Source organism: Chiloscyllium plagiosum, chromosome 17 (genome assembly GCF_004010195.1).
Source record: "Chiloscyllium plagiosum isolate BGI_BamShark_2017 chromosome 17, ASM401019v2, whole genome shotgun sequence".
Classification (NCBI taxonomy): Eukaryota; Metazoa; Chordata; class Chondrichthyes; order Orectolobiformes; family Hemiscylliidae; genus Chiloscyllium; species Chiloscyllium plagiosum.
This window is the reverse complement of record NC_057726.1, coordinates 42002795-42029719: the sequence shown is the minus strand read 5'-3', so window position 1 is coordinate 42029719 and position 26925 is coordinate 42002795. Positions and strand designations below refer to the sequence as shown.

Here is a 26925-nt window from a genome sequence, read left to right as displayed (position 1 = left end):
CGTGTTTACTTTCGTGAATTGCTTCCTGCATATATACCTACAGAAAACGTTTTGTCCTGCAGTGACAGAAGGGAAAGGTTTGAGTGATTAGAAGGAAGGAACGTGTGTGGGTCTCAATCAATGTAGTGGATAAACTATTAAGGACAAGAAGCAAACATGGGGAGAATGGAAGTGTTAATGCTGAAGAGAGCAGTTTGAGTGAAAAGTCGTGAGGTGAGGTACAGGCTCCCCCTCAGAGGAGAAAAGCAGTTAATGAAAACAGTGAAGGCAGCAAGCAGCAGATTGATGCCTACTGACACTGAAATAGAGGTGTGGTATAGTATTCCTTTGTGATTGGTAGTGAAGTATATGTTGCAGGTTTAGAGCAGAGAGGAGAGTCATTAATATCACAAGCAAGAAAACAGAAAAAGATAGGAATTGGACTCACCTTTGTCGACCTTACAAAGTCATTGAATCTTTTCCTGCTTTATCTTTACTATTTGGTATTTCTTTCTAGAGTTTCTTAAGGAGATCACTTGGCATCATTTGCCATGTTGTGGAAAGTCACAGGTCTCCTGGCTTCAATGTCAGCCAACATAATCATGAGGCATCTGAAAATCCCAGAGCACCCTTTCCTCACTCAAGCTATGGCCAATGTGTTGAAGAAACAGAATTGGATATGGAAGAGTGTTTAAATTTAGTAATTGTAATCTCTCCTTAGGAGCTTTATTCTCCCTTGAAACGTGATGCCTTGAGACTCCTACAGAACTGGGACAGACAGATCTGCTCCCAATACATTCAGTCACTCCAATAATACAATGTTGCATCAATCTCATTAATTTTTAAAATTACAATCTATATTTATGAAGAACCACAGAGTTTATTTACTATCAACAAATATTGCAATCACATTTTTGTATTTGCCACTATTTTTAAATCAACAAAAAGGATGACATGCAAAAATCAAATTGAAATACTTACGGTTGCTTTATCCAAGACTTTGACAGAGCTCTCATCAGCAACACTGTGTTTCCTAAGTGCTTCCTCTAAAGTCCAAAGAGGTAGACTCTCCCATTTTCCAAATACTACCAAATCAATATCACTGAACAGCAGAGAATAAAAATGTAATGAAACACTTTTTTGATTCAAGATCAAAATTCAACACAAAATGGAAATTCGCACTTCACAAATTTGAACATGACTCAGCCAGACAGACAATTAGACAGCATTTCATCAGGAAAAGTTAAAAACCAACAGAATACAAGTAATGAAGACACTTCATATAATTGTTCAAAATTTTTCAAAAAAGGCTTCCTACAAAAGCACTTAAAATGGGAGTCCATATAAATCAAGCTCATCTGTAACAAACACTTCTTCAAAAGTTCTGAAGGGCCATTGGATTCTCAAATATCAACTGTTTTCTCTCCACAGATACAGCAGACCTGCTCAGTTTCTCGAAGAATTTCAGTTTTTATTCATTCCTTATTCAAGGTTATTTGGAATATTTCACATTACTTCTTGACTTAAAGATTCAGAAGTGGCAAACTGCATACAACACAGTCCATTTTCATGGTTATACAAAGGCCAAGCCAAATTTATGTCAAATATTAAAAAGCAGATTGTTTCATTTTCTTAATTTAGATACATTTTTAACAACAAGACATTTTTTCATAAAAATATGCTTAGTCTCCAAATAATTTCACTGTCTATGTCACAGCAATGATTAATAGCTCGAGTGTTCTTTGATTTAAACACTAAAAACCAACAATCTTACTTTAACAGGTAAGTAAAAGAGAAGCAAAGCCGAAAGATCTAACCAAGAAAAGCCATGATTTCTATGGCCCCATTACCAACAAGACTAAGATTGGAACGAGAAATGGTTAATATGGAAAGAGCCTAAAAAGAGAGTTCCTCTAGTCAACTCTCACAATTTCATTCCTGCAAAGCAGAGGGGATGATTGTGCACAGACTCCATTTGGGATTTTATTTTGGTTGCAACTAACAATGGTCTGTGTGTCCTAAAGCCAAGATTGGTACAACAATAAAAATAAAAAGAAGCAATAGAATTGGAAGAGTAAGTGAAGGTCAAACACCTTCATCGAAAGGAATATCACAAAAATGTAGGAATTTGGATTGTTGCCATTACCCAGGGCAATATCTCATGATATTTAAACCCAATCCCTCTCCTTAAGCCTGCTGTCAGAGACATATAATTCTAATTCATGTCTGGTACATAATATATTGAACATTCTTGTTTAAAATGTTATGGGATAAGACCTGCATAAGTAATGGAACATATAAAATATTTAACACCACTGATTTACAGTTTTCATAATCATGAGTATTGCTATGGAATTAAATTCTCAGTGCATCAGTAAAAGGTCTCAAGATGCCATTTAATAAAAATGGCCTTTGTCTCAACAGAAACATCCATGTTGTAATAAAACCACAAATCTTTTGATTACAGTGAGCAATGCCATGGGAATTTAAGCAACATCAAGTCTTACTAGTGCATGCAATTCCTGTGCCACTATTTGTCTTGTCCAATAACATCCACATATAACAAGCTGAATTATACTCACACAGTCAAACTGACTTTTAACCTCCCGAATATTAAGTGATGCTGCTATTCTTTTAAATTTGGAGCTGAACAGTATTGGCCAATATGTATTTTATTTGAAGCAATACAAAATATCAATTATCACTTTCTACAAGTCTTTGAGGTCTCATTTTTAATTGTCTGACAGAAAAAAAATGCTGAAACCAATTCCTGTACAGCTTACTTTCAAATAAATTATTTTTGAAATCATTCACATCATTGGTACAAAATTAAAATCTTCAGAACTTTCATGATCCTGTAATTTATACTTTAGGTTTTAATGTATAACTATTTGCTGTAGCATGCATAATCGTGTACAACATTGCCACTATGTTAGTGACTAGTTCAAGTTCTGCTCTCCCAGATCACTGTGACAGGAAAACCCATGTGTAATATAGGACGTACATACTCCTTCCAAGCATCACTATTTACTTAAACATAGCATTTCTTAACTATGTGACATGATGCAAAGTAATTAGTCTCATAAATAGCATGTTTGCCTTTACTGCAAGGGGGAGGAGTATAAAGGGAAGGTTTGCTCTAACTGTGCAAGTTATTAGATCAAACATATTAAGAGCCTTGCATGTAATATGCACTTCCTTTATCACACTTACATTTCCTATAGGACTTATTCTAATGGTTCTTGAGAGGAATGACAGTCAATATTACCGAAACACAACAGTCTCATGGTGTATGACAGGGAATATGCAGAAAGGTCGTTTCCCCTTGAGTCTAGGACCAGGTGACATAATCCCAAAGTATGTGTTGCTCACTTAAGACAGCGATGAAGAATGTTTTTTTCTCCAGGGAAGTGAATCAATGGCATTCTTTGCCACAAAGGCTGTAAAGGCTCGGCTGTTAAATTCGAGGATGACATAAACAGAGATTTTTAATCAATCAATCAGTAAGGGAATCAAGAGTCATGGGAGTTTAAGATTATCAAATCAGCCATGATCTCACTGGGCGGTGGAGCAGATTCAGTGGGTCAAATAGCCTGTTTCTATTTCTATGTCTTATTGTCTTATGTCCTATATTGGTCCAAGTCCTGCTTACCCATCACTTCTGTAACCACTAACCTATACCCAATGTTTTAAACAAAAATACTGATTTGACGTATCTATTTTCTTCATGGAATGTCAAGACCGCTGGCTAAGTCAGCATTTTTTGCCATTCCTAATTGCCCTCGAGAAGGTGTGGATGAACAGTCTTCTTGAACTGCTGTAGCCCTTATTAGTGTAGGTGTTCTTACATTCCATTAGGAAAGGAGTTCCAGGATTTTAACCCAGTAACAAGGGATAGCAATAAAGTTCCAAGTCAGGATAGTATGGGGCCAGGAGGGACACTTATCGGTGGTGATTTCCATGCACTTGTGGACCAGTGTCTTCCAGATGGTAGAGGTTACAGATTTGGAAGGTGCTATTGAAGGAGCCTTGATGAGTTACTGTAGCACATCGTGCATGTGGTACACATTGACGCCACTATGCATGTGTTGAAAGGAGTGAATGTTGAATGTATGAGATGGGTAGCCATTTAAGTGGATTGCTTTGTCCTGGATATTGTCAGGTTTCTCGAGTGTTCTTGGATCTGCACTCTCCAAATAACTGGAAGATATTGCATTACACTCCTGCCTTGTAGATGATATGTGGGACACAGCAGTTGAGTTACTCCCCACAGAATGCCAAGCCTCTGACCTGCCTTTCAACAGTATATATTTGGTCCAGTTCAGTTTCATGTCAGTGGCAACCTTCAGAAATGTTGGCATTTGCTACATGCAGTTTTAACTGTGATCTCTACATAAGGGTATTTCATTGGACAGTACATACATGCTAATAAAATTATTGATTATGGCTATTTTACAATATGAATAGCCACTCTTCTCAAAAGACTTGAACATATCATCATCCTTTGAAACAGGTGAAAATTCAAATTCCTTAACTTTGTACTATTTTAGCCAGTCTATTTATTCGATGCAGAGGTCAAACCAGTCTGCTAATTGAAACAAAACATGCATAAATGTTCGCCTCGTAATCTGCTAAAGGTGCCAAGGTGGCATGTTGCCTCCCAGGTGCCAGGGTGCAGGATGTCTCAGAGTGGTTTAACATTCTGAAGGAGGAGGGTGAGCAGCCAGACTTCATTGTGCATGTTGGCACAAATGACATAGGTAGAAATAGGGATGAGGTCTTGCAGAGTGATTAGAGAGAGCTAGGAAAGAAGTTAAAAACGAGGACCTCGTTGGTGATAATCTCCAGGTTACTTCTAGTGCCATGTGCTAGTGAGGGCAAGAACAGGAGAATATGGCAGATGAACGTGTGACTGAACAACTGGTGCACAGGGCAGGGATTCTGAATTTTAGATCTTTGGGATCTTTTCAGGCCTAGAAGTGACCTGTTCAAGAAGGATGAGTTGCAGCTGAACTGGAGGGGGACCAATATCTTGGTAGCCAGGTTTGCTTGTGCTGCAAGGGAGGGTTTAAATTAGGTTGGCGGGGGTAGATAGGATCTTCAACAGCAGGGAGGCAAGTCTGAGTCTCGAAGGAGATACACTAATCAGAAATAGTAAGTTGAAGAGACAGGTCAGGCTGGAACATGACAGGGGGCAAGGAATGTCTAATGGAGTAAATTGCATTTATTTAAATGCAAGAGAGCTGACAGGTAAGGCTGATGAACTGAGGGCATGGCTATGTACGTGGGACTTGGATATGAAAGCCATTACATAAACATGACTAAGACAGGGACAGCATCAGCAAGTTCATATGTCAGGGTACAGGTGCTTTAGGCAGGGCAGAGGTGGTGGAAAGAGGGGAGGGGAGTTGCATTTTTGATTAAGGCAAGTATCACAGCAGTAGTCAGATGAAATAACTGAATGATCATCCAGTGAGGCTTTGTGGGTGTAGCTAAGAAATAGGAAAGGGATGGTGACGTTATTGGGGTTTTACAATACCCCCCCAAATGGACAACAGGAGTTAGAGGAACAAATATGCAAGGAGATTGTGGAGACTTTTTAGGAGCAACAGGGTTGTCATAGTCAGGAATTTTAATTTTCTTAGAGACTGGGACTGCCATCGCACTAAGGGCTTAGTTGGGGTGGAATTTGTTAAGTGCAATTTGTTGAGGAAAGTTTCCTCAAGCAGTATATAGAGGGTCTGCTTTGGGAAGGAGCAAAAACCTGACCTATTCTTGGGAAGTAGGGCAGGACGGGTGACAGAGATGACAGTGGGCGAACTCTTTGGGACCAGTGACCATAGTTTTATTAATTTTAAAATATTTATGGAGATGGTCCACAGGTTCAAGTTCTAAATTGGGGCAAGGCAAACTTTGATAGAATTAGACAAGAGCCTGTCAGGGTTGACAGAAGTAGGTTGTTTGCAGACAAAGGGTCCTCTGGCAAGTGGGAGGCCTTCAAAACATGAGATAGCTGGAGTTCAATGTTTATATATTGCTGTGAGGGTGAAAGGCAAGGTTGGCAGGAATAGTGAACTCTGGATGACAAGAGAATAAAATTTTGACCAGAAAAAAGGAGGCATGGCTCAGGTACAGACAGTTAGATCAATGGAATTCCTAGAGGTATGTACGGAATACAGAAGTTTACTAAAGGAGAAAATGAGGGCAGCAAAAAAAGGGGTCAGATTGACTTGGCTGTGCAGATTAGGGTGAATCCAAAGAGGTCCTTTCAACATAAAGGAAAAATAACTATAGGGAGAGAATAGGACTCCTCCAGGACGAAAGTGGATGTGTGTAGAACCGCAGGAGAGGGGCAAGGTCCTCAATAAATATTTCTCCTCTGTTTACCATGGAGAAAGACAAGACGACGTGGGGAAGTTAGTGGTCATATCTTGGGGACAGTTCATGTCACAGTAGAGGTATTACAATGTATGAAGGTGGATAAATCTCCACCAGATAAATCCAAGAACATTGCAAGAGAGTAGAGAAGAAATTGCGGGAGCCTGCCTGATATTTTGCGTCATCGTTAGCCATGGATGAGATCCCAGAAGACTGGAGGATAGCGATGTTGCGCCATTATTCAAGAAGGGCTGAAAAGAAAAGCCTGGGAACTATCAACCAGTATGCTTAACATCTGTGGTGGATAAATTATTTCAGAGGACTCTGAGTGATAAGATTATGCATTTGGAAAGATAGGGTTTGATTATAAATATTCAGCATGGCTGTGTATGTGGGAGATCATGTCTCACAAATTTAAGAGTTCCTTGATGAAGTGACCAGGAAGGTTGAGGAGGGTCGGTTGGTAGACACAGTCTATGAATTTCAATAAGGCCTTGGCTAAGTTTCATATGGTAGGTTAGATTGCATGAAATCCAGGGTGAGCTGGCAAACTGAATAAACAATTGGCTTGATGGTAGGAAGCAGAGGGTAATAGTGGAAGAATATCTGTCAGACTTGAGACCTGTCACTAGTGGATTGCCTTAGGGATCGGAACTGGGCCCATTGCTGTTTTTTTAATCTATATGCACTATTTGGATGAGTATGTAAAAGGCATGATTAGTAAGTTTGCAGATGACATAAAAGAGATGGTACCATTGTCAATGAGGAAGGTTATCAGAATTTGCAACAGAATCTTGATCAGCTGGGGAAGTGGGCCGAGAAATAGCAAATGGAGTTTAATATCGATAAGTGTGAGGTCTTAGAAAGTCAAATCAAGGTGGGAGTTTCATGATGAATGGTAGTGGAATGTAGTGGAACAGAGGGATCTTGGAGTTCAGGTACACAGTTCTCTGAAAGTGGAGTCACAGGTAGACAGTGCAGCGAAGTCAGCTTTTGGCACACTGGCCTTCATCGGTCAGGGCAATGAGTATAAAAGTTGAGAAGTTGGAGTTGAACAGGACACTGGGGAGGCCACACTTGGAGTACTGTGTTCAATTTTGGTCACCTTATTATAGGAAAGTGGTTACTAAACTGAAAAGAATGCAGAAGAAACTTACAAGAATGTTGCCAGGACTTAATGGTCTGAGTTATAGGGAGACGTTGGACAAGCTCGGACATTTTTCTTGACAAGTTAGGAAACTGAGGGGGGACCCGATAGAGGTGTCTAAGATCATGAGAGGCATGGATAGGGTCTTTTGCCAGGGTTGAGGAAATCGAGGACGAGAGGGCATCAGTTTAAGGTTAGAGGGGAAAGAAAAAAGGGAACCCAAGGGGCAACTTCCTTCCGTCCTCCAAATCTGTTGCTACCTTCCATTTTTCCAATTCTACTGTCTTCTCCCTGGGTTGTCTTACTTTCTACTGCTTTTACTAGAAAAGATACCTTTGATCGATGATGTCTTCTGAGAGATGTAGTGATAGCTCGAATTATAGTTTAAACATTGATTGACGACATCTGCTCATTGTAAATCCTAAATTCTCTTTACTTTTCAGAATTATCAATAGCATTTCTGTTCTCAGTTCTATTAGTTACAATTCTCCTTTCACACTGTCACCTGTGATTTATATCTTGATGTTAAGTTTGTTTTCATTGTCCTCTGTTGTATCACTGATTACCCTGCATGTGCTACAAATGCCACTTGCCCCAGAAATCTTTTCAGAGCTTCTGACATTTCTGATAGCATCACATGTTTACCCACAAATTAAAACATTCAAAAGAGAGAAGTTGTTGGTAATTAATACTTTGCTACAGTTTAATAACTTAAATGCCAGCACAGATTGGAAAGTTTCCAAATTTAATTTCTGTAGACTTGCATAGAACTCACTCAAATTCAATTATGTACTCTAACATAGTACTATGCTTAACTTTTTTAAAAATCACGAAATCTGATAAGACCTCATAAGCAGTCAATAGATCGTTGTTTTGATAAATCTTATCCATGGAAGTTAACAATCTATCAGAACCTTGATCAGTATGCAAATTATCAGGCTCCAACTCGAGAAGACTTTTCTTAACATGTTGCTTCTATGTAGTAACAAAAGTGCTAAGGCTATATCTTGTTTCCAGTTTGGTAAAGGAGTGACTCAGGTCTGCACTGCAACTTCATACTTCCACTGGTCATAAGGTTCATTTTCAGAAATGAAAGATGGGTGATCATCCCCCAAAACTTTAAATTTTGACTCAAACATTGTCTGCTGACAATGTTATACTCCAAAAGGGAACAGCATTTAAACGGAATTCAAGTTGACACTCTAATGTGACAATTTCATTTCAATTCACTCCACTCCATAAATACTCAACCATTTACTAACTCCTCCTATTTATAGAAACAATTCAAACCCAATTAGCTCAATATTAACAAAGAACTGCTGATAGTGGAAATCTGAAACAAAAACAGAAATTGCTGGCAAAACTCAGCATGTCTGGCAGCATCTGTGGGGAGAAAGCAGAGTTAATGTTTAGAGTCCAGTGATTCTTCGTCAGAACTGATAACAGCTAGGGAAAAAGTCTCTCTCTAGTTGTCTCTCTCTCAGTAGGGAGCAGCTCTATAGTCTGATAGGACTAAATGGTTACAACTGGGAGAAACTCCTAAAGGATTAACATGGGTCTTTTGATCATCCTGCCTCAGCACCCAGTCGTCTCTGTGGTTGCAACCAAACACTGAGGGCAGCAGGCCCAACTCCAGTTAACACTCCATCACCACCCCTTCACCCAGAACAAAAAGGCCTGCCTCTGAAGACTTTCTCCAGAGAAGACTGCATTGAGCAGAGTAATTTCCCAGCTCCCTCGACCTACCTTTCAGATGAATATCTAGTCCAAACTGTTGGTTTCCCCATGTTCATTTTAAAAAGGGAGGGTTTAAAACAAAAATACTGGAGCAAGATATTGATCCTGATTTCAACTCAAGGCTTTTAGGCAACAGGTTTATCTTTGATGTGACAGATCACTATCCTTCCACACAAGTCTGACAATATAAGAAATTGCAGGAATAGGCCATTTAGTTATTCAAGCTTGTTCTGCAATTCAGTGAACATGACTGATCTGATTGTGGCTAAAAATGTATTGCTGGAAAAGCACAGTAGGTCAGGCAACGTCCAAGGAGCAGGAGAATCGATGTTTCGGGCATGAGCCCTTCTTCAGGAATCTGATCTGATTGTGGTCAACTTGACTTTCATAACTGCCCTCCTCATAACCTTAAAGTCCCTTGTAGGACAAAAATTTGTCCAGCTCAGCTCTAAATATATTCAATGACCGATCTCCAGTACACTCAGAAGCAGAGAACTCAAAGCTCAAGAAACTCTCAAACAGAAGAGTCTAAATGGGTCAACACATGTTCTGAAATTATGGCCCAAGGTTCTAAATTCTTCCAAACTATGCTGAGTATAGGCTCAATTAACTCAAGTTTTCCTAATAAGACAAACTTTCATCCCAGAAATCAACCAACCAAACTTTATCCAAATAATTTCAATGCAATTGTATCCTTCTTTAAACAAAGAGTCCAAAGCTGTACATAGTATACTCGGTATGGTCTTACCAACACCTGGTACAGATCTAGTGAGACCTTTCTACTTTTACACTCTTACGATAAGAGCTAATATTCAATTAGTCTTCTGCCATATCTACATGATGACTTGTGATGATCCAAGTACAAGAACACAGTTGTCTTTCTTGTAACATTTCCTTCATTTAAAATAATATTTTTATATTCTATTCTTCTTTCCAAAATGGAAAACTTCACATTTTTCTTCATTATATTCCATCTGCTTTTTCCCCAGTCACTTGGACCTATCTATTTGCAGGCCTCATGTCTTCCCCATGTTTTCTGAGCTTTATATTCATCAGCAATTTGGCAACATTACTCTGATGAAGAAGTGGAGTGTAATCAATATTATTATTATAGAGATTAATTTGGAGAAAGTGATTAAGATCACAGCATTCTTCCCCATGGTGCACATTAGTTAACGTGCCAAATCACAGATTAATTTACCTGTGCCTGTTTCCGGTTAGTTAGGCAATCTGTGTTAAAACAATCATCTCAAAACGATGAGTTCTTGTGCAGTAATCTTAACAAAATGACTTTTGAAATCCAAAAGTACAGAGACAGTTTGTTACAATCTCAAAGACTAATAAAAACCATGCTGACTCTGTTTGATTATATTAAAATTTTCTCAATGTACTACTTTATAGTGGATTGCAGAGTAGTAGTCATTTGAACTAAATATTGGAAGGTGGCCAACGTCTGTGGAACTATATCCTGGCAAGCACCGGGAAGGGTTAAGTGGAAACTAAAGATCAAGAAAAATCACAAAAAAAATGAATTCACACTCAGATCGAAATAAAGTTACTCCACTCTATTAGTGTTTGAAATATCACAGATGCAAATTACATTATTGCAAGAACAAGTGAGATTCAATATGCAGAAAGTACCAGTTTGCAACTTGAACAAGTTTAGGTTTCATTGTGTGGAAAGTTAATACTGAAACTACTTTTACATGTCTATTATTTGAAAGAGAATGATCAGTAATAATCCAGAATAAAAATCAATAAAATATTATGTGCCAGAACAAACTTTAAGAGAGAAGTTGGCAGTTTCTAAAAATCTACATGCACATTATCTCAATGTTGTACAAAAAAATTCAGACAATACACCTGAATGGCTTGGCACAAGTTCATGAAAATACATTATATTACTTCATATATTTTCCATGTATTACCTTGTTGGCAAATATAGTCCAGTGCTAAAACTTCCAAATATCTGCACCTGAAACACAATTTATTTAGCATCAGTTAAGTGGTACAATTCAGGGAACATATTTCAGCCACTGTCACAGTAAAACTAGTTGCACCGAACTACATCATTTGTTGACATTTACTGCCCACTGGTGGCTACAACTGGGTTGTAGTATTCAAATAAAATTTGAGAAGAGAGAAATTGTGCTTAAGACCAAACACATTTTCAAATACTGCTCTCTGGATCTGTTAAAGTACAAAATACACACAGGAGGTCCTAACATAAAATTTTAAAAAACGGAAACTTTCACAGAAAATTAAAAATCTCACAACACCAGGTTATAGTCCAACAGGTTTAATTGGAAGCACATTAGCTTTCGGAGCGACGCTCCTTCATCAGGTGATTGTCGCTCCGATTTGTGTGATTTTTAACTTTGTACACCCAAGTCCAACACCGGCATCTCCGAATCATGACTACTATTCACAGAAAATAGCATATTGCCATATGTCTAACAAAATTAAATAACTTGTAATAATCATCAGTATGTTATTGAAGAAAAATTGCTGAATGTAGACTGATTAAAAGGTTCAATGGGTTTTCTTTGAAGTCAATGAACGACTCATCACCAGTTTGTGAACCTTCTTTCAGCTATCCTTGGAGAACATTAATGCCCTTTTAAGTACTTACATCAGCATTAGGCCACAGTTCTTTGATGACACTTTCTATTCTTTCAACAACTTCCATCCGCATTTTTTCCTCTTCATGTCGAGGCGAAATGTAGTTGTAGAAGTCAATAATTTCTTCATGAAGTCTGAAATATGATTCAAAAAGTTTTTTTTTAAAATATGGTAGCTATTTCAATATAATCTAATAATGCACTTAAAGAAGTTATAAAAGAACATTAAAAAATGTTTGACATTAAACAGAAAGCTCAACTTCCTCAGGCAGGATTCCTAATCCCATATTGTTGTAGTATTTCTGTATCTCTTTCAGTACTACTATTGTTCTTAAATGGGGACATTATGATTCCACCTGATGGTAATACTATACAACAGTGACAGATTCCAGAATCGAACCTAACTTGAGAATTTTCTTTTTGCAATTTAATGACCATAGTTATCAGTCACTGAATATAATCACAAAAGCCTTTCAATGTTCTTTTAACAAAAACAAAACACAAGTTTATTACACAACAAAAATAAGCTACACACATGATTTGGAATGATTTCATCACAAATTGAAAAAGAACATTCCAATCTTTTTTTCTCAGCAATATCCTTTACAGACAACTCCAGTGAAGTACACTCCAACCTCAATTATCCAATCATCAATCATCTGAATTTTGAATTTCCGAACAAGATCTCAAGGTCCTGTAAAACTGGCATTAGGCAACTCAGCATTCAGTTATCAGTTAAACAGCATTATGACATGTATTGTCAGATAACTGAGGCACGGTTGGATAACTGGCATTCAAATTACCATTTGTTTACAATCAGATCAGCATTCCAAGTGATCAGTTAGCCAAACAAAATACTCTCTACCCATCTTATTCGGGTGATCAAGGTTGTACTGTAGTAGAAGGTGCAGATGAGTTGGAGCCAAGAACGTGCATGAATGGAGATTCAGATGACAACAGATAGCTGTATAGTCTTTGGACACATGCTCAGTTATTGATAACAAAGACTCTTTGCCGGTCTACAACTATGTGACTGGTTGTCAGGTAGCAGGTTAAAATTGCGAACTAGACAGAAGAAACCAACTAACGTCCAGGGAGTCCTCTGTTCTCTGCAGTAAAAGCTGCTTTAAGCTTGAAGAAAACCAGTTTATTCTTCCTTCAGCAGTTTCTGTAAGGTGTGACGTTAAATTAATATGTTAGACTAGTTAGAAGTATGTACCAGCTACCCTGTCTCTCCTGCCAGCCATTGAAATCATCCAGAGCAAATTGCAGCATTCTGATTAGTGCAGAGCCTTCTCAGAAGAACTCATGAACTACTGAACTGCTATTCCAGCCTTTTCCTCCACCCACAACACCATTGTTTTTTTCCTATTCACGCCTGTACATGCATGCACGGATATGCAAGGGGAGGTTAAGGGGCGGAGGTTAGTGTTGACAGTTTTAACTATGACGTAGAAATGTTGGAGCTGGACTGAGGGGGACAAGGTCAAAAATCAAACAACACAAGGGTTATGGTCCAACCAGTATAAGACACAGTACTTAGAAGCAACTTTAAAACTAGCTGCCCTTGTTGAATTCTTTAACCAGTTCAGAGGTACACTGCTGATTGAAATGCAAAATTCAGATTCCTTCCAAGTCTTTGTACCTAGATAATTAAAGGTTTTATCAAGGTACAAGAGGTGCTATCTCCAGTTAGACAATGCACTTCAGGAGTGAGGTCCCTGTCAAATCTATGATTTAAGCTGAAGTCCTTTTCTTTTGACAGAAAAGCATCTTGAATGAAACAACTCCCCCCCAGCATGTGGGTGTGTGCACTAGAGAAAGATGGAGAGCAAAAATAAAAGGAGAAAGAAGGGGAAGGAGAGTGAAAGAAAGAGGGCGAGGCAACAGAGAAAGAAAGAGGGTGAGGCAACAGAGAAAGAAAGAGACAGAAAGAGACACAGAGAGACACAGAGAGACACAGAGAGACAGAGAGAGACAGAGAGAGACAGAGAGAGACACAGAGAGACACAGAGAGACACAGAGAGACACAGAGAGACACAGAGATCACACTGAGACCATCCTCATGGGTACCAAACGTATCTTTCAGCCTCTGTTCAGCGATGTTGCATTGCTGCATATCTCCAAATCCGCTTTGGAGGATGCTCACCCAAAAACATTGGAGGCAGAATGTCCTGGAATGCTGAAGTGCTCCCCCACAGGGAGGGAATGATTGCATTCAAGAGTTGTTTCAGTCACAAACATAAGACTAAATCTGATGCATAGAACCGGGTTAGCCAAAAGGTATGAAAGTGTAATGAGCGAAGTTGGGAAATGGAGTTGTGTCATGGATTTGCCATTTACTCAACCTACTGGAATGGGTTTAAGAGACGAAACAGCCGACTCCTGCTCCTATGAATGTACATGCGCATGCTCACACTCACAAGCATTCACACACACACACAGTAACAGGAATTATTTCATTCAAGATTCATTTCTGTAGTAAATTTGGACCTCGGCTTAAAACAGATTCGAATTGGTGCCTCACACCTAAAGTACGCTGTCTGTATTGAGAGGGGCTCCGGTGCACCACCTCAGTGAGGCATAAGTATGCAAATAATATTTATGGTACACTTCCTGCATCGGTTTTTAAACAGAAACACTTCTTTCATATGAAAAACATCAAACAGGTGCTTGGAGAATGATAAATTTTAAATATCGGCACAATATTACCAACATAATCAACTTGATAAAGCAACACCATATCTTACTTTTGACATAAATTATTTTTAATAAGTCCTATTAACTAAATAGGAGGCATATATCTTACACAGCACTGTGCCATACTAATAGTACACAATTTTAACCATGCACTCAGGTGTCAGAGCATCTTTAAATACTCATCTGGACATTGGACACTCAGCAATCTACACATTCTTTTGACAAGGGAAATGGAAAATGGTGGCAATCACTATGAAAATAAAACCTTTTGTAACAATTTTAAAATAAATAATGAAGGAAAGGCATAACTAGCAAAGGAATTACAGATTCCAAAAGTAGCCAAACCAAAGCTTGGAAATCAAGAGGTAAATCTACAACTATTTCACAATGTCTCAAAAAATGTATCTGCTCTTGTACGATGTTCTCAAGGGGAAGAGGGGCCAGCAGGAGGTAATTATACACATTGGAACCAGCGACATAGGAAGGGAAAAGGTTGAGATTCTGAAGGGAGAACACAGAGAGTTAGGCAGGAATTTAAAAAGGAGGTCCTCGAGGAGTAGTAATATCTGGATTACTCCCAATGCTCTGAGCTAGTGAGGGCAGGGATATGAGGATAGAGTAGATGAATGCATGGCTGAGGAGCTGGTGTACGGGAGAAGATTCACATTTTTGGATAACTGGAAGCTGTTTTGGGGTAGAAGTGACCTGTAGAAGAATGATGGATTGCACCTAAATTGGAAGGGGTCTAATATACTTGCAGGGAGATTTGCTAGAGCTGCTCAGGATGATTTAAACTAGTAAGGGGGGGGGGGGGGGAAGAGGGACCCAGGAAGATACTGAAGAAAGATTTCAATCGGACACTGGTACAATTGAGAACAAAGGCGAGTCAAACAGTCAGGGCAGGCAGGGACAAAACAGAGAACAAGGTGAAGTGATAAATTAAACCGCATTTATTTCAAAGCAAGAGGCCCAACAGGGAAGGCAGATGAACTCAGGGCATGGTTAGGAACATGGGAATGGGATATCATAGCAATTACAGAAACATGGCTCAGGGATGGACAGGACTGGCAGCCTAATGTTCCAGGATACAAATACTACAGGAAGGATAGAAAGGGAGGCAAGAGAGGAGGGGGGAGTGGCATCTTTGATAAGCGATAGCATTACAGTTGTACTGAGGGAGGATATTCCTGGGAATACATCCAGGGAAGTTATTTGGGTGGAACTGAGAAATAAGAAAGGGATGATCACCTTATTGGGATTGCATTACAGACCCCCTAATAGTGAGAGGGAAATTGAGAAACAAATTTGTAAGGAGATCTCAGTTATCTGTAAGAATACCAAGGTGGTCATGGTAGGGAATTTTAACTTTCCAAACAGACTGAGACTGCCATAATGTTAAGGGTTTAGATGGAGAGGAATTTGTTAAGTGTGTACAAGAAAAGTTTCTGATTCAGTATGTGAATGTACCTACTAGAGAAGGTGCAAAACATGACCTTCTCTTGGGAAATAAAGCAGGGCAGGTGACTGAGGTGTCAGTGGGGGAGCACTTTTGGGCCAGCGACCATAATTCTAAATTGGAGGAAGGCCAATTTTGATGCTATTAGGCAAGTACTTTCAAAAGCTGATTGGGCGCAGATGTTCGCAGGTAAAAGGGACAGTTGGAAAATGGAAAGCCTTCAGAAATGAGATAACAAGAGTCGAGAGAAAGTATATTCCTGTTAGGGTGAAAGGAAAGGGTGGTAAGTATATGGAATGCTGGATGACTAGAGAAATTGAGGGTTTGGTTAAGAAAAAAGGAGGAAGCATATGTCAGGTATAGGCAGGATAGATAGAGTGAATCCTTAGAGGAGTACAAAGGCAGTAAGAGTATACTTAAGAGGGAAATCAGGAGGGCAAAAAGGGGACTTGAGATAGCTTTGGCAAACAGAATTAAGGATAATCCAAAGGGTTTTTACAAATACATTAAGGACAAAAGGGTAACTAGGGAGAGAATAGGACCCCTCAAAGATCAGCAAGGCGGCCTTTGTGTGGAGCCGCAGGAGATGGGACAGATACTAAACAAGCATTTTGCATCAATATTTACTGTGGAAAAGGATATAGAAGACATAGAATGTAGGGAAATAAATGGTGACATCTTGAAAAATGTCCATATTACAGAGGAGGAAGTGCTGGATGTCTTGAAATGCATAAAAGTGGATAAAACCCCAGGACCTGATCAGGTGTACCCTAGATCTCTGCAGGAAGCTAGAGAAAAGTGATTGCTGGGTCTCTTGCTGAGATATTTGTATCATCGATAGTCACAGGTGAGGTGCCAAAGACTGGAGGTTGGCTAACGTGGTGCCACTGTTTAAGAACGGTGGTAAGGACAAGCCAGGGAACTATAGACCAGTGAGCCTGACGACATCGGTGTTGGGCAAGTTGTTGGAGGGAACGCTGAGAAGTGGGATGTACATGTATTTGGAAAGGCAAGGACTGATTGGGGATAGTTAACATGGCTTTATGGATGGGAAATCATGTCTCAAACTTGACTGAGTTTTTTGAAGAAATTACAAAGAGTATTGATGACGGCAGTGTGGTAGATGTGATCTATATGGACATCAGTAAGGCATTCAACAAGGTTCCCCATGGGAGACTGATGAACAAGATTAGATCTCTCTGAATACAGGGAGAACTAGCCATTTGGATACAGAACTGGTTCAAAAGGTAGAAGACAGAGTGATGGAGGGTTGTTTTTCAGACTGGAGGCCTGTAACCAGTGGAGTGCCAGAAGCATCGGTGCTGGGTCCACTACTTTTCATCATTTATATAAATGATTTGGATGGGAGTATAAGAGGTATAGTTAGTAAGTTTGCTGATGACACCAAAATTTGAGATGTGGTGGACAGCGAAGAAGATTACCTCAGATTATAATGGGATCTTGATCAGATGGGCCAATGGGCTGAGAAGTAGCAGATGGAGTTTAATTTAGATAAATGTGAGGTGCTGCATTTTGGAAAAGCAAATCTTCACAGGTCTTATACACTTAATGGTAAGGTCCTTGGGAGTGTTGCTGAACAAAGAGACCTTGAAGTGCAGATTCACAGCTCCTTGAAAGCGGAGTCACAGGTAGATAAGACAGTGAAGGAGGTGTTTGGTATGCTTTCCTTTATTGGTCAGAGTATTGAGTTGGGAGGTCATGTTGCGGCTGTACAGGACATTGGTTAGGCCACTGTTGGAATATTGCATGCAATTCCGGTCTCCTCCCTATTGGAAAGATGTCGTGAAACTTGAAAGGGTTCAGAAAAGATTTACAAATATGTGGCCAGGGTTGGTGGATTTGAGCTATCGGGAGAGGTTGAATAGGCTAGGGCTGTTTTCCCTGAAGCAGCAGAGGCTGAGGGGTGACCTTATTGAGGTTTATAAAATCATGAGGGGCACGGATATGATAAATAAACAAAGATTTCCCTGGGGTCAGTGAGTCCAGAACTAGAGGGCATAGGTTTTGAGTGAGAGGGAAAAGATATAAAAGAGACTTTTGGGGCAACCTTTTCACGCAGAGGGTGGTACGTGTATGGAATGAGTTGCCAGAGGAAGTGGTGGAGGCTGGTACAATTGCAACATTTAAAAGGCATCTCGATGAGTATATCAATCGGAAGGGTTTGGAGGGATATGTGCCAGATGCTGGCAGGTGGGACTAGATTAGGTTAGGATATTAGGTTGGCATGGATGAGTTGGATCGAAGGGACCATTTCTGTGCTGTACACCTCGAAGACTATGACATTAAATTAATTTCCTTGTCAATTCAGATGCAAGACAAATCATCTCAACATCTACTCTGACCAGCCCATCCAACATCTTATAAGTTTCAATTAGATCTCTCTCCCCTCCCCAACCCCCACCCCCCATCCTTATCCTTCTAAACTCCATCGAGTACAATCCTAGAGTCCTCAAATGTTCATCATATTGTCAGCTTTTCATTTCTGGGGCCATTCTTGTGAACCTCCTCTGAATACGTTCCAGAGCCAGTACATCCTCCCTGAGATATGGGGCCCAAAACTGCACACACTTGCTCTAAATATCGTCTGGCCAGATCCTTATAGAGCTCAGAAGTAAATCCCTGCTTTTACATTCAAGTCCTCTCAAAATAAATGCCACCATTGCATTTGTCTTCCTAACGACTGACTTGATCTGCAAGTTTAACTTGAGAATCAAGAGAATCCTGGACTTGAACTCTCAAATCTCTTTGCACTTCAGACTTGTGAATTGTCTCCCCATTTAGAAATAGTCCATGCCTCAATTCTTCCCAAAGTGCCATATTTTACCATACACTTCCAAGTATTCAGAAATCTCATCCTTCACAATGGACTCCAGGATCTTATCCACGACTGAGGTTAGGCTAATTGGTCTGTAATTTTTAATTTTTTGCCATGCTTCCTTTTTAAACATGGGTATCATGTTCGTTATTTTCCAGTCCTCTGGGACCCTCACCGATTCTCACGATTCCTGAACGATCAGCACTAACCTCTCCACTACCTCTTCAGCTATCTCCCTTAGAACTCTGGGGTGTAGTCTACCTGGTCCAGGTGATGCATCCATATTCAGGCCAGTTTTTTGAACAATTTCTCCTTGGCGATGGCCACTATGCTGAGCTCTGCCCCCCGATTCTTGAATTTTTGGGATATTACTCGTGTCTTCCACTTTGAAGACTGACGCAAGTAATTATTCAGTTCCGAAGCCATTTCCTGGTTTCCTACTATTATCTTTCCAGCGGTCCAACATCCACTTTTGCCTCTCTGCTGCCCTTTATATAATTGAAAGGAACTCTTCCAGTGTTCCTCTACATTACTGGCTAGTTTAACCCTCATATTTAATCTTTCCCTTTTTTTTTGTTGGCCTCTCTTGGTTCTAAGCTTTCCAATCCTCTGGTTTCCCACTGCCCTTCACCACATCGTATACTTTCTCTTTTGCTCTTATGCTATCCCTAACTTCCCTAGTCAGCCATGATTTCCTCATCCTCCCTGTACTCTGCGTCTTTTTAGAACATAGAAAAGTTAAGCACAAAACAGGCCCTTTGGCCCACGATATTGTGCCAAGATTTAATCCTAATGTAAAATATAGTAACAACCTATACACCCCTTAACTCACTGTTAACCATGTGCATGTCCAGCAGTCGCTGAAATGTCCCCAATGACTCTGCTTCCACCACCATAGCTGGTAACGCATTCCATGCATTCACAACTCTAAAAAAAACCTACCTCTGACGTCTCCTTTATACCTTCCTCCTAATATCTTCAAACTATGACTTCCCATACCAGTCAATCCCGCCCTGGAGAAAAGTCTCTGGCTATTGACTCTATCTATTCCTCTGATTATTTTGAACACCTCGATCAGGTCTCCTCTCTTCCTCCTTCTCTCCAGAGAGAAAATTTCGAGCCTATTCAACCTTTCTTCATAAGACAAGCCCTCCAGTCCAGGCAACATCCTGGTAAACCTTTGCACGCTCTCCAAAGCCTCTGTATCTTTCCTATAGTAGGGCGACCAGAACTGAACACAATATTCCAAGTGTGGTCTCACCAGGGACCTGTAGAGCTGCAGCAAAACCTCACAGCTCTTAAACTCCATCCCCCTGTTGATGAAAGCCCTTGGGATGAATCTCTGCTGTGTCTCCTGAATTATTTCCAGAAACTCCTGCTATTGCTGTTCCACTGTCCTTCCTGCTAGGCTTCTCTCCCAGTCAATTCTACCCAGCTCCTCCCTTATGGCTCTGTATTTTCCTTTATTCAGCTGTAATACTGTTATCGCTGATTCTATTTTCTCCCTCTCAAATTGCACAGTAAATCCAATCATATTATGAACAATGCCTCCTAAGGGTTCCCTCACCTTAAGCTCACTTTTCAAATCTGCCTCATTGCACAACATGAAATCCAGTATTACTGGTAACCTAGTAGACTCCACCACAAGCTGCTCCAAAAAGCGATTTCGTAGACACTCCACAGATTCCTTTTCTTGCGAACCACAACCAACCTGATTTTCCCAGTCCACCCACATATTGAAATTCCCCATGATCACTAAGTTTGACTTTCCTATGTCCTGGTATATTTTGCACCCCAGCTCCTGACCACTGTATGGAGACCTTAACATAACTCCAACTATGGTATTGTTAACTTTGTGGTTCCTCAATTCTGCCCACAGATTCTACCCTACCTCATTTCTTACTATTGATTTAACTTCATTTCTTACTATTAAGGCAACCCAACCCCCTCTACCCATCTACAATAGGATGTAGATCCTGGAATATTCAGCTCTCAATCCTGACCCCGTTACAGCCACTTCTCTGATACCTACCACATCATAACTGCCAATTTCAATCTGTGCCACAAGCTCATTACTTTATTCCTTAAACTCCGTGCATTCAGATAGAATACCTTTAGTCCTGTATTAATTAGCCCCTCTTCACATTGTCATTCTCTTGTCTAATTGCTTGAAGTTTGATTGCTAACCGTTTCCAAACACTGTCTTTTTGTATCTGTGCTGGAGACTTTTAATAAACTCTCCTCGAGTTCAGCACTCTTATCTCCTCCTTTAAATTAAAAATCACACAACACCAAGTTATAGTCCCACAGGTTTATTTGGAAGCACCAGCTTTCGGAGCGCTGCTTCTTCATCTACCTGCGGGAGGCTTCAGCAATCCTGCAATTCCTTACACACAAGTGTGTCTCTCTGCTCAGAAACAAACTCTGAGACAGTGAGGGGGAGCAAGGCAGGCAGAGCGAGGAAAAAGAAAACTCCGGAGCCCCAGGGGATTGGTATTGAATCAATTAACCGAATAATCAATTATCTGAGTGAAATAGTGCCTGCCCATCTCGTCCGGTTCATCGAGGTTTCTCTGTATTTGCTTTCACTTTTTCTAAGGTTGGATTACTCTCAGAATGTAAGGAAAAGAGCAAATATCAACTTGACCTATGGTAAAAAGATGACATTTGGTCAAATCTTTTCATCTTGCACTCATCACAACAATTCATAAATAATACCAATGTGAAGCTACTAATTCGTTTTATACAAGAAGTTCATGTTGATTGATTTTGCATCCCAGAAGAGACTCTGATCAGTAGCGACATTGTCATGGAAAATGCACCAATGTGATGATTGACAGTTAACTGTCAAGCTTTATTTAAGATTTAAACCAGGCAAGTCGAACAATTATTCAAAGCACTACCCTGAGGAATGAAGTAGAAAATGGGTGTTGTTCATATTTCAAGTGAACAAAATAGGCAGTTTGTACTATGCAGCTACTTCTTAATCAATATTTCTTTAATGACTTGAGTTTGAAGGATTATGGAGATCCGTCCTTTCAAATAAAAGTCAGTGAAATAACATGGGACCTTTTTAAACAAAATGCTTCTTGGAAACCATGTGACATAAAAATAATAATAATAATAATAATAATAATAATAATAATAATAATAATAATAATAATAATAATAATAATGTCCCAGTTGTTTAAACTCACTTCAGTAAAAACAGGTAACTGTTTATGCCTGGGTTTTGTCGCTGACCAGTTTTAATAGTGTTTGCAAGCTTGGAGTTTCTGTTTTGGAGTTAGTTGGGGAAAACCTGCTAAAACGAGCTGCCCAACCTGTGTCTGCTCCTTTTAAAGTACATTTTGCGATGCATTCAATGTGAAACCCAACGTTTCTTTTGCAGAACACGAGACTGAATGAATTCAATATTGCAGTCCCTGAGCAATCTGTGTCAAGTCTCTGGAGGCAACTGTGCCTGATAAATTATTTGCCCACATGTGCCAACTGATCTATAGACTTTGGAACAATTTATGGGTGTTAACATAATTGCCTTCACTGTAGAGAGAAATCTGTTTTATTCCTCTTAGCTTAAAAGATTACAGTGTGTGCATGTGCGTGTTTTAGGTTACTCAAAGGGATAGCTATTTAGATTTTCATATCACAAAACTGTGCGTGTTAACCAATTCTGCATCTGTATTAGGTGGGCTTTGTTTCTTTTACATAAACGAGCAATCAATAATTGCTTTCTGAAGAAAACTGCCTAATGGATCTTTTTATTCCAATGCAGAGAATGCATACAATTGACAATTTTGGGACTTGAGCAAAACATTTTCATTTATATTGCGACACATGGAGCAGGAGATCTATAAAAAGACAGTGCATGCTGCCCATCTCAGTCCAAAGAGGTTATAAGTTCTTTATATCTGCAAAGAATAGGTACTTCTGCATTAACAGATCAGCTTCTAGTATGGAAGGGCACCAAACCAGGAGTTCAACTAATAATCTTAAATTGGTTATCAGCATAATTCTAAGTAGGCGCACAATTATTGAGCAAATACTATCCCATTGCAGAATTACATTTAACTTCAGATATTTTTGAATTTTCCAAAGATGTTGCTGGGATTGGAGGGCTTGAGCCTCATGGAAAAAAAGAGTGAATAGGCCGGAGCTATTTTCCCCGGAGCATCAGAGGCTCAGGGTTGACCTTATAGAGATTTGTAAAATCATGACGGGTATGAATCGGGTGAATAGCCAAAGTCTTTTTCCCAGGGTAGGGGAGCCCAAAAAACCATAAGACATGGGTTTATGATGAAAGGGGAAAGATTTACAAGGGACAACTTGCTCCTTTTCCCTTTGGCATCGTACTTTTCTGAAGGGCTTATGCCCGAAATGTCGATTCTCCTGTTCCTTTGATGCTGCCTGACCTGCTGCGCTTTTCCAGCAACACCATTTTTAAGCTCTGATCTCCAGCATCTGCAGTCCTCACTTTATCCTTCTCACTCCCAAATATTAACAAATGTGTTCTGTAAGGTTTTAAACTAATATTTCCACCACATAAAAGGTGGCCAGGGATGGCAAAAAACACCGGTATGCCTTGGCTGTTAGGCAGAGCTGTCCACAGTTCTACAGAATCACCACCATCTTGCAGAGTCCTACTGCAATATTCTATTTTATCCATATTCCTTCCGTAATAAACACTTTTGTTGTTAAAGCAAAGTCTGCAACATTGAGTGTTTACATTATGAGAGACCACTTTGGTAAAACCAAAAATCAATAAAATTATGATCTATTAAGCCAGGTTCATGTCTGGGATTTGAGGAGAAAGTGAGGTCTGCAGATGCTGGAGATCAAAGTTGAAACTTTATTGCTGGAACAGCACAGCAGGTCAGGCAGCATCCAGGGAACAGGAGATTCGACGTTTCGGGCACAGGGCCTTCTTCAGGAATGAGCAGAGAGTGTTCAGCAGGAGAAGATAAAAGGTAACTGGTGAAGTCCACGTTCATCCCCTGCGGTTGGAGGGTTCCCAGTCGGAAGATAAGACGCTCCTCCTCTGACCGTCGGGTTGTTGTGGTTTGGCGGTGGATGAGTCCAATGACCTGCATATCCTCGGTGGAGTGGGAGGGGGAGTTGAAATGCTGTGCCACAGGTTGGTTGGGTTGGTTCGTCCGGGTGGCCCAGAGGTGCTCTCTGAATCGCTCCGCAAGTAGGCGGCCTGTCTCCCCAATATAGAGGAGGCCACACCGGCTGCAGCGGATGCAGTAGATGATGTGGGTGGAGGTGCAGGTGAATCTGTGGCGGAATCACATTTACAACGCCCCTCCTCCAAGTCCCTCCTCCCTACCTTTTATCTTCTCCTGCTGAACACTCTCTGCTCATTCCTGAAGAAGGGCCTGTGCCCGAAACGTCGAATCTCCTGTTCCCTGGATGCTGCCTGACCTGCTGTGCTGTTCCAGCAATAAAGTTTCAACTCATGTCTGGGATTTGACTTGTCCAGTAATATCATCAACTGGAGTCATAAGACAACTTATGAATGTGTGTGAAATATAATGAGAAATCATCTGATCTGATCATTTCACAGGATGGCTTTGATGTACCCTAGTTCAGCATCAAGTCTGCTTGGTGAACAAACAACTTAGGCTTTTTACTCACTTGTGGGATGTGGGCGTCACTGGCTGAGACATTCTTTCCCATCCCAACTGCTCTTATCAAGGTGGGAGTGAAATGCCTTCTTGAATGTCTACAGTTGCACAACACCCTTAGAGGGATTTCCAGGATTTTGATGAAGTAACAATGAAGGAATGGTGATATATTGCCAAGTCAGGACAGTTAATGGATTGGAGGGAAAGTGGCAATTGGTGGTGTTCGTATGGTATCTGCTGCCCTTCTAGATTTAAATGGTCCTTGGTTTGGAAAGTACTAAGGATCTTGGTTAATCTCTGCAGTGCATCTTGCAGATAGTAGCAGCAGTGTGTACTGAGCATGGTTTTTGCTGCTCGTCGGATGCTGCCTGAATTGCTGTGCTCTTCCAGCACCACTGATCCAGAAGATAGTGGAAAGAGTGGTTGATCGTGGATGTAGAGTCAATCAAGCGGGCTACTTTGAATTGGATGGTTTCAAGCTTCTTGAGTGTTGTTGGACCCACTAACCAATCAGTCAGGTTGGGGAATGTTCTATGACACTCCTGGCTTGTGTCTTGTAGATATTGGACAGGCTTTGATGAGGCAGAAAGTGAGTTACTCGCTGCAGTATTCCTAGCTTCTAACCTACTCTTTTAGCCACTGTATTTATGTGTTGAGTCCAGTTGAGTTTCTGGTCAATGGTAACCCTATTGATGAGGTTGCTGATAAGATCAATTCTATAGCAAGTGTAATTGAAGGAATCCCAAGTTGTTTATTACCTAATGAACGTGGGCTTGCAGTAACCAGTAGTAGAGAAACCTGGCAGAGTTCTCAACCAGAGAATTATCTGATTGGACAATTGGAAAGGTGAATTTGAGCACAATATAGAACGCATCAGGATTTTTGCATGTAATTGCAAATCAACCATAGCAAATCATATCACGCAAACATCAGAAATATGCAAGGGATAGCATGTTATGCATCATTCACTCGAGGACACATTTCTCATAAAATTCAACAAAATATTTGCAACTGCAGGGCCTGGAGGGGACACACAGCAGCAACAACAACTATTTGGGTATACATGCTGTGTGTCCAGAACTGAACTCCACTGCGCAAACTGAATTCATAAGTTCAACCAATACCAATTCATGCAATGATAGCAGATCCATGACAGTGTCGCAATGCAAACATTCATGGGTTCCTCAAGTAATACAAAGGCATACAGGTGAGCCATGTCAAATCAGCACATAGACACAACATTGTGATCAACAGGCAAGTCCTGTGTGGCCTTTGCAGATGTGTGGAAATCTTATTCAAAACTGTCTGTAGCAAATTTCCCAACCATTTGCCCATTTTAAGTCACACAAAGCCAGTCATGGGTAAGATAGGGTCATTAGTCTTGCTTTGTACACACTTTGTGCCTGTTCCAATTACAGTAAACAACATCGACAACATTCTCTGGTTCAATCCTCAGGGCAATGTCTTGATCAGAGTGAACCTACATAAATTAATACCAAAGAAAGTTGGCAGGTAACTATCATTTAACTTCTGCAATTTCTAAAGCAAGGCTTCTATCAGAGTCCACATACTAACAATTAATATACTACTCTGATACAGTATAAAAATGTTCGCATTCATACAAATTAAGCTCATGACTATCAGACAAAATGCATCTTTTCACAATACTCAAATTCTATACTACCTGAACAAACATTTAGATGCAAATCAGTAAATCATATTTCTAACCAAAAATTGACCTTGGCATTACCGAATTCTTGTTAGATTAACTGTTTAACTAGTAATGGTTAAATCAGAGGATCTACATGAATTACATAAATCAGAAATTGGCCAGTTTTTCTGTATAAAAGATATTTAATTGAAAGCCTACATTTGGATAGGCATGCACTAAGAAGAGAGTGCAGACACTTTTAAACAAGAAATGATTTAGAACTTTAACTGTTCCTTCCTTCTCTGAGGACATCAGCCATACCATGGATTGATTTCACCAAAGCAGGCTACTGTTAAATCTATAAAGAGTCACAAATGTAAGCTATTGGCCTGTTTAAAAAAAACAAGGTCAGTTCCTGGTTTGAAAAACTGACCAACATGGAGGGGTTCGTTTAGTGAGGTAGTGTGCGCAGATTGTGTATCAAGTTTGTAAACTTCAGTTTCCCTCTGGGTCAGGTGGTTTATAAGTCAAATTTGATTGTAAGAGATTGCCTAAGAAGCAAAACAGGGTACCAGCAGAATCAAGTCCCACCCTCATACATAATCTATCATTCAATTAGAAATCTGCCTGGATCTCTATTTCTGCATGTTCTTTTTACAATTCTCCTCAAGCCTTCACACAAGGTTAGAAAAATATTCAGCAAGAGTGGCTACTGCTCATCTATAACCTTAGATGAGGAGAGAGACTTGTTGCTCATGTCTTAAACCGAGAATCTTTATGGCAAAAAAGGTCA

At 40.0% G+C, this 26925-nt stretch overlaps 1 protein-coding gene across 2 annotated transcripts in view; it reads right to left on the bottom strand.

The window, feature by feature from the left end:
- Positions 1-26925, bottom strand: part of tent4b (terminal nucleotidyltransferase 4B) — a 90967-nt gene that overhangs the window by 38601 nt on the left and 25441 nt on the right. For both annotated transcript variants that reach the window (XR_006314119.1, XM_043706948.1), the window contains exons 2-4: positions 11874-11997; positions 11170-11216; positions 961-1081 (exon numbers count right to left, since the gene is read on the bottom strand). Coding sequence is in view for 1 of the 2 variants with exons in the window: in XM_043706948.1 (XP_043562883.1) it covers positions 961-1081; positions 11170-11216; positions 11874-11997 (292 nt within the window). In the remaining variant the exon portion in view is untranslated. The remainder of the gene's footprint in view (positions 1-960; positions 1082-11169; positions 11217-11873; positions 11998-26925) is intronic.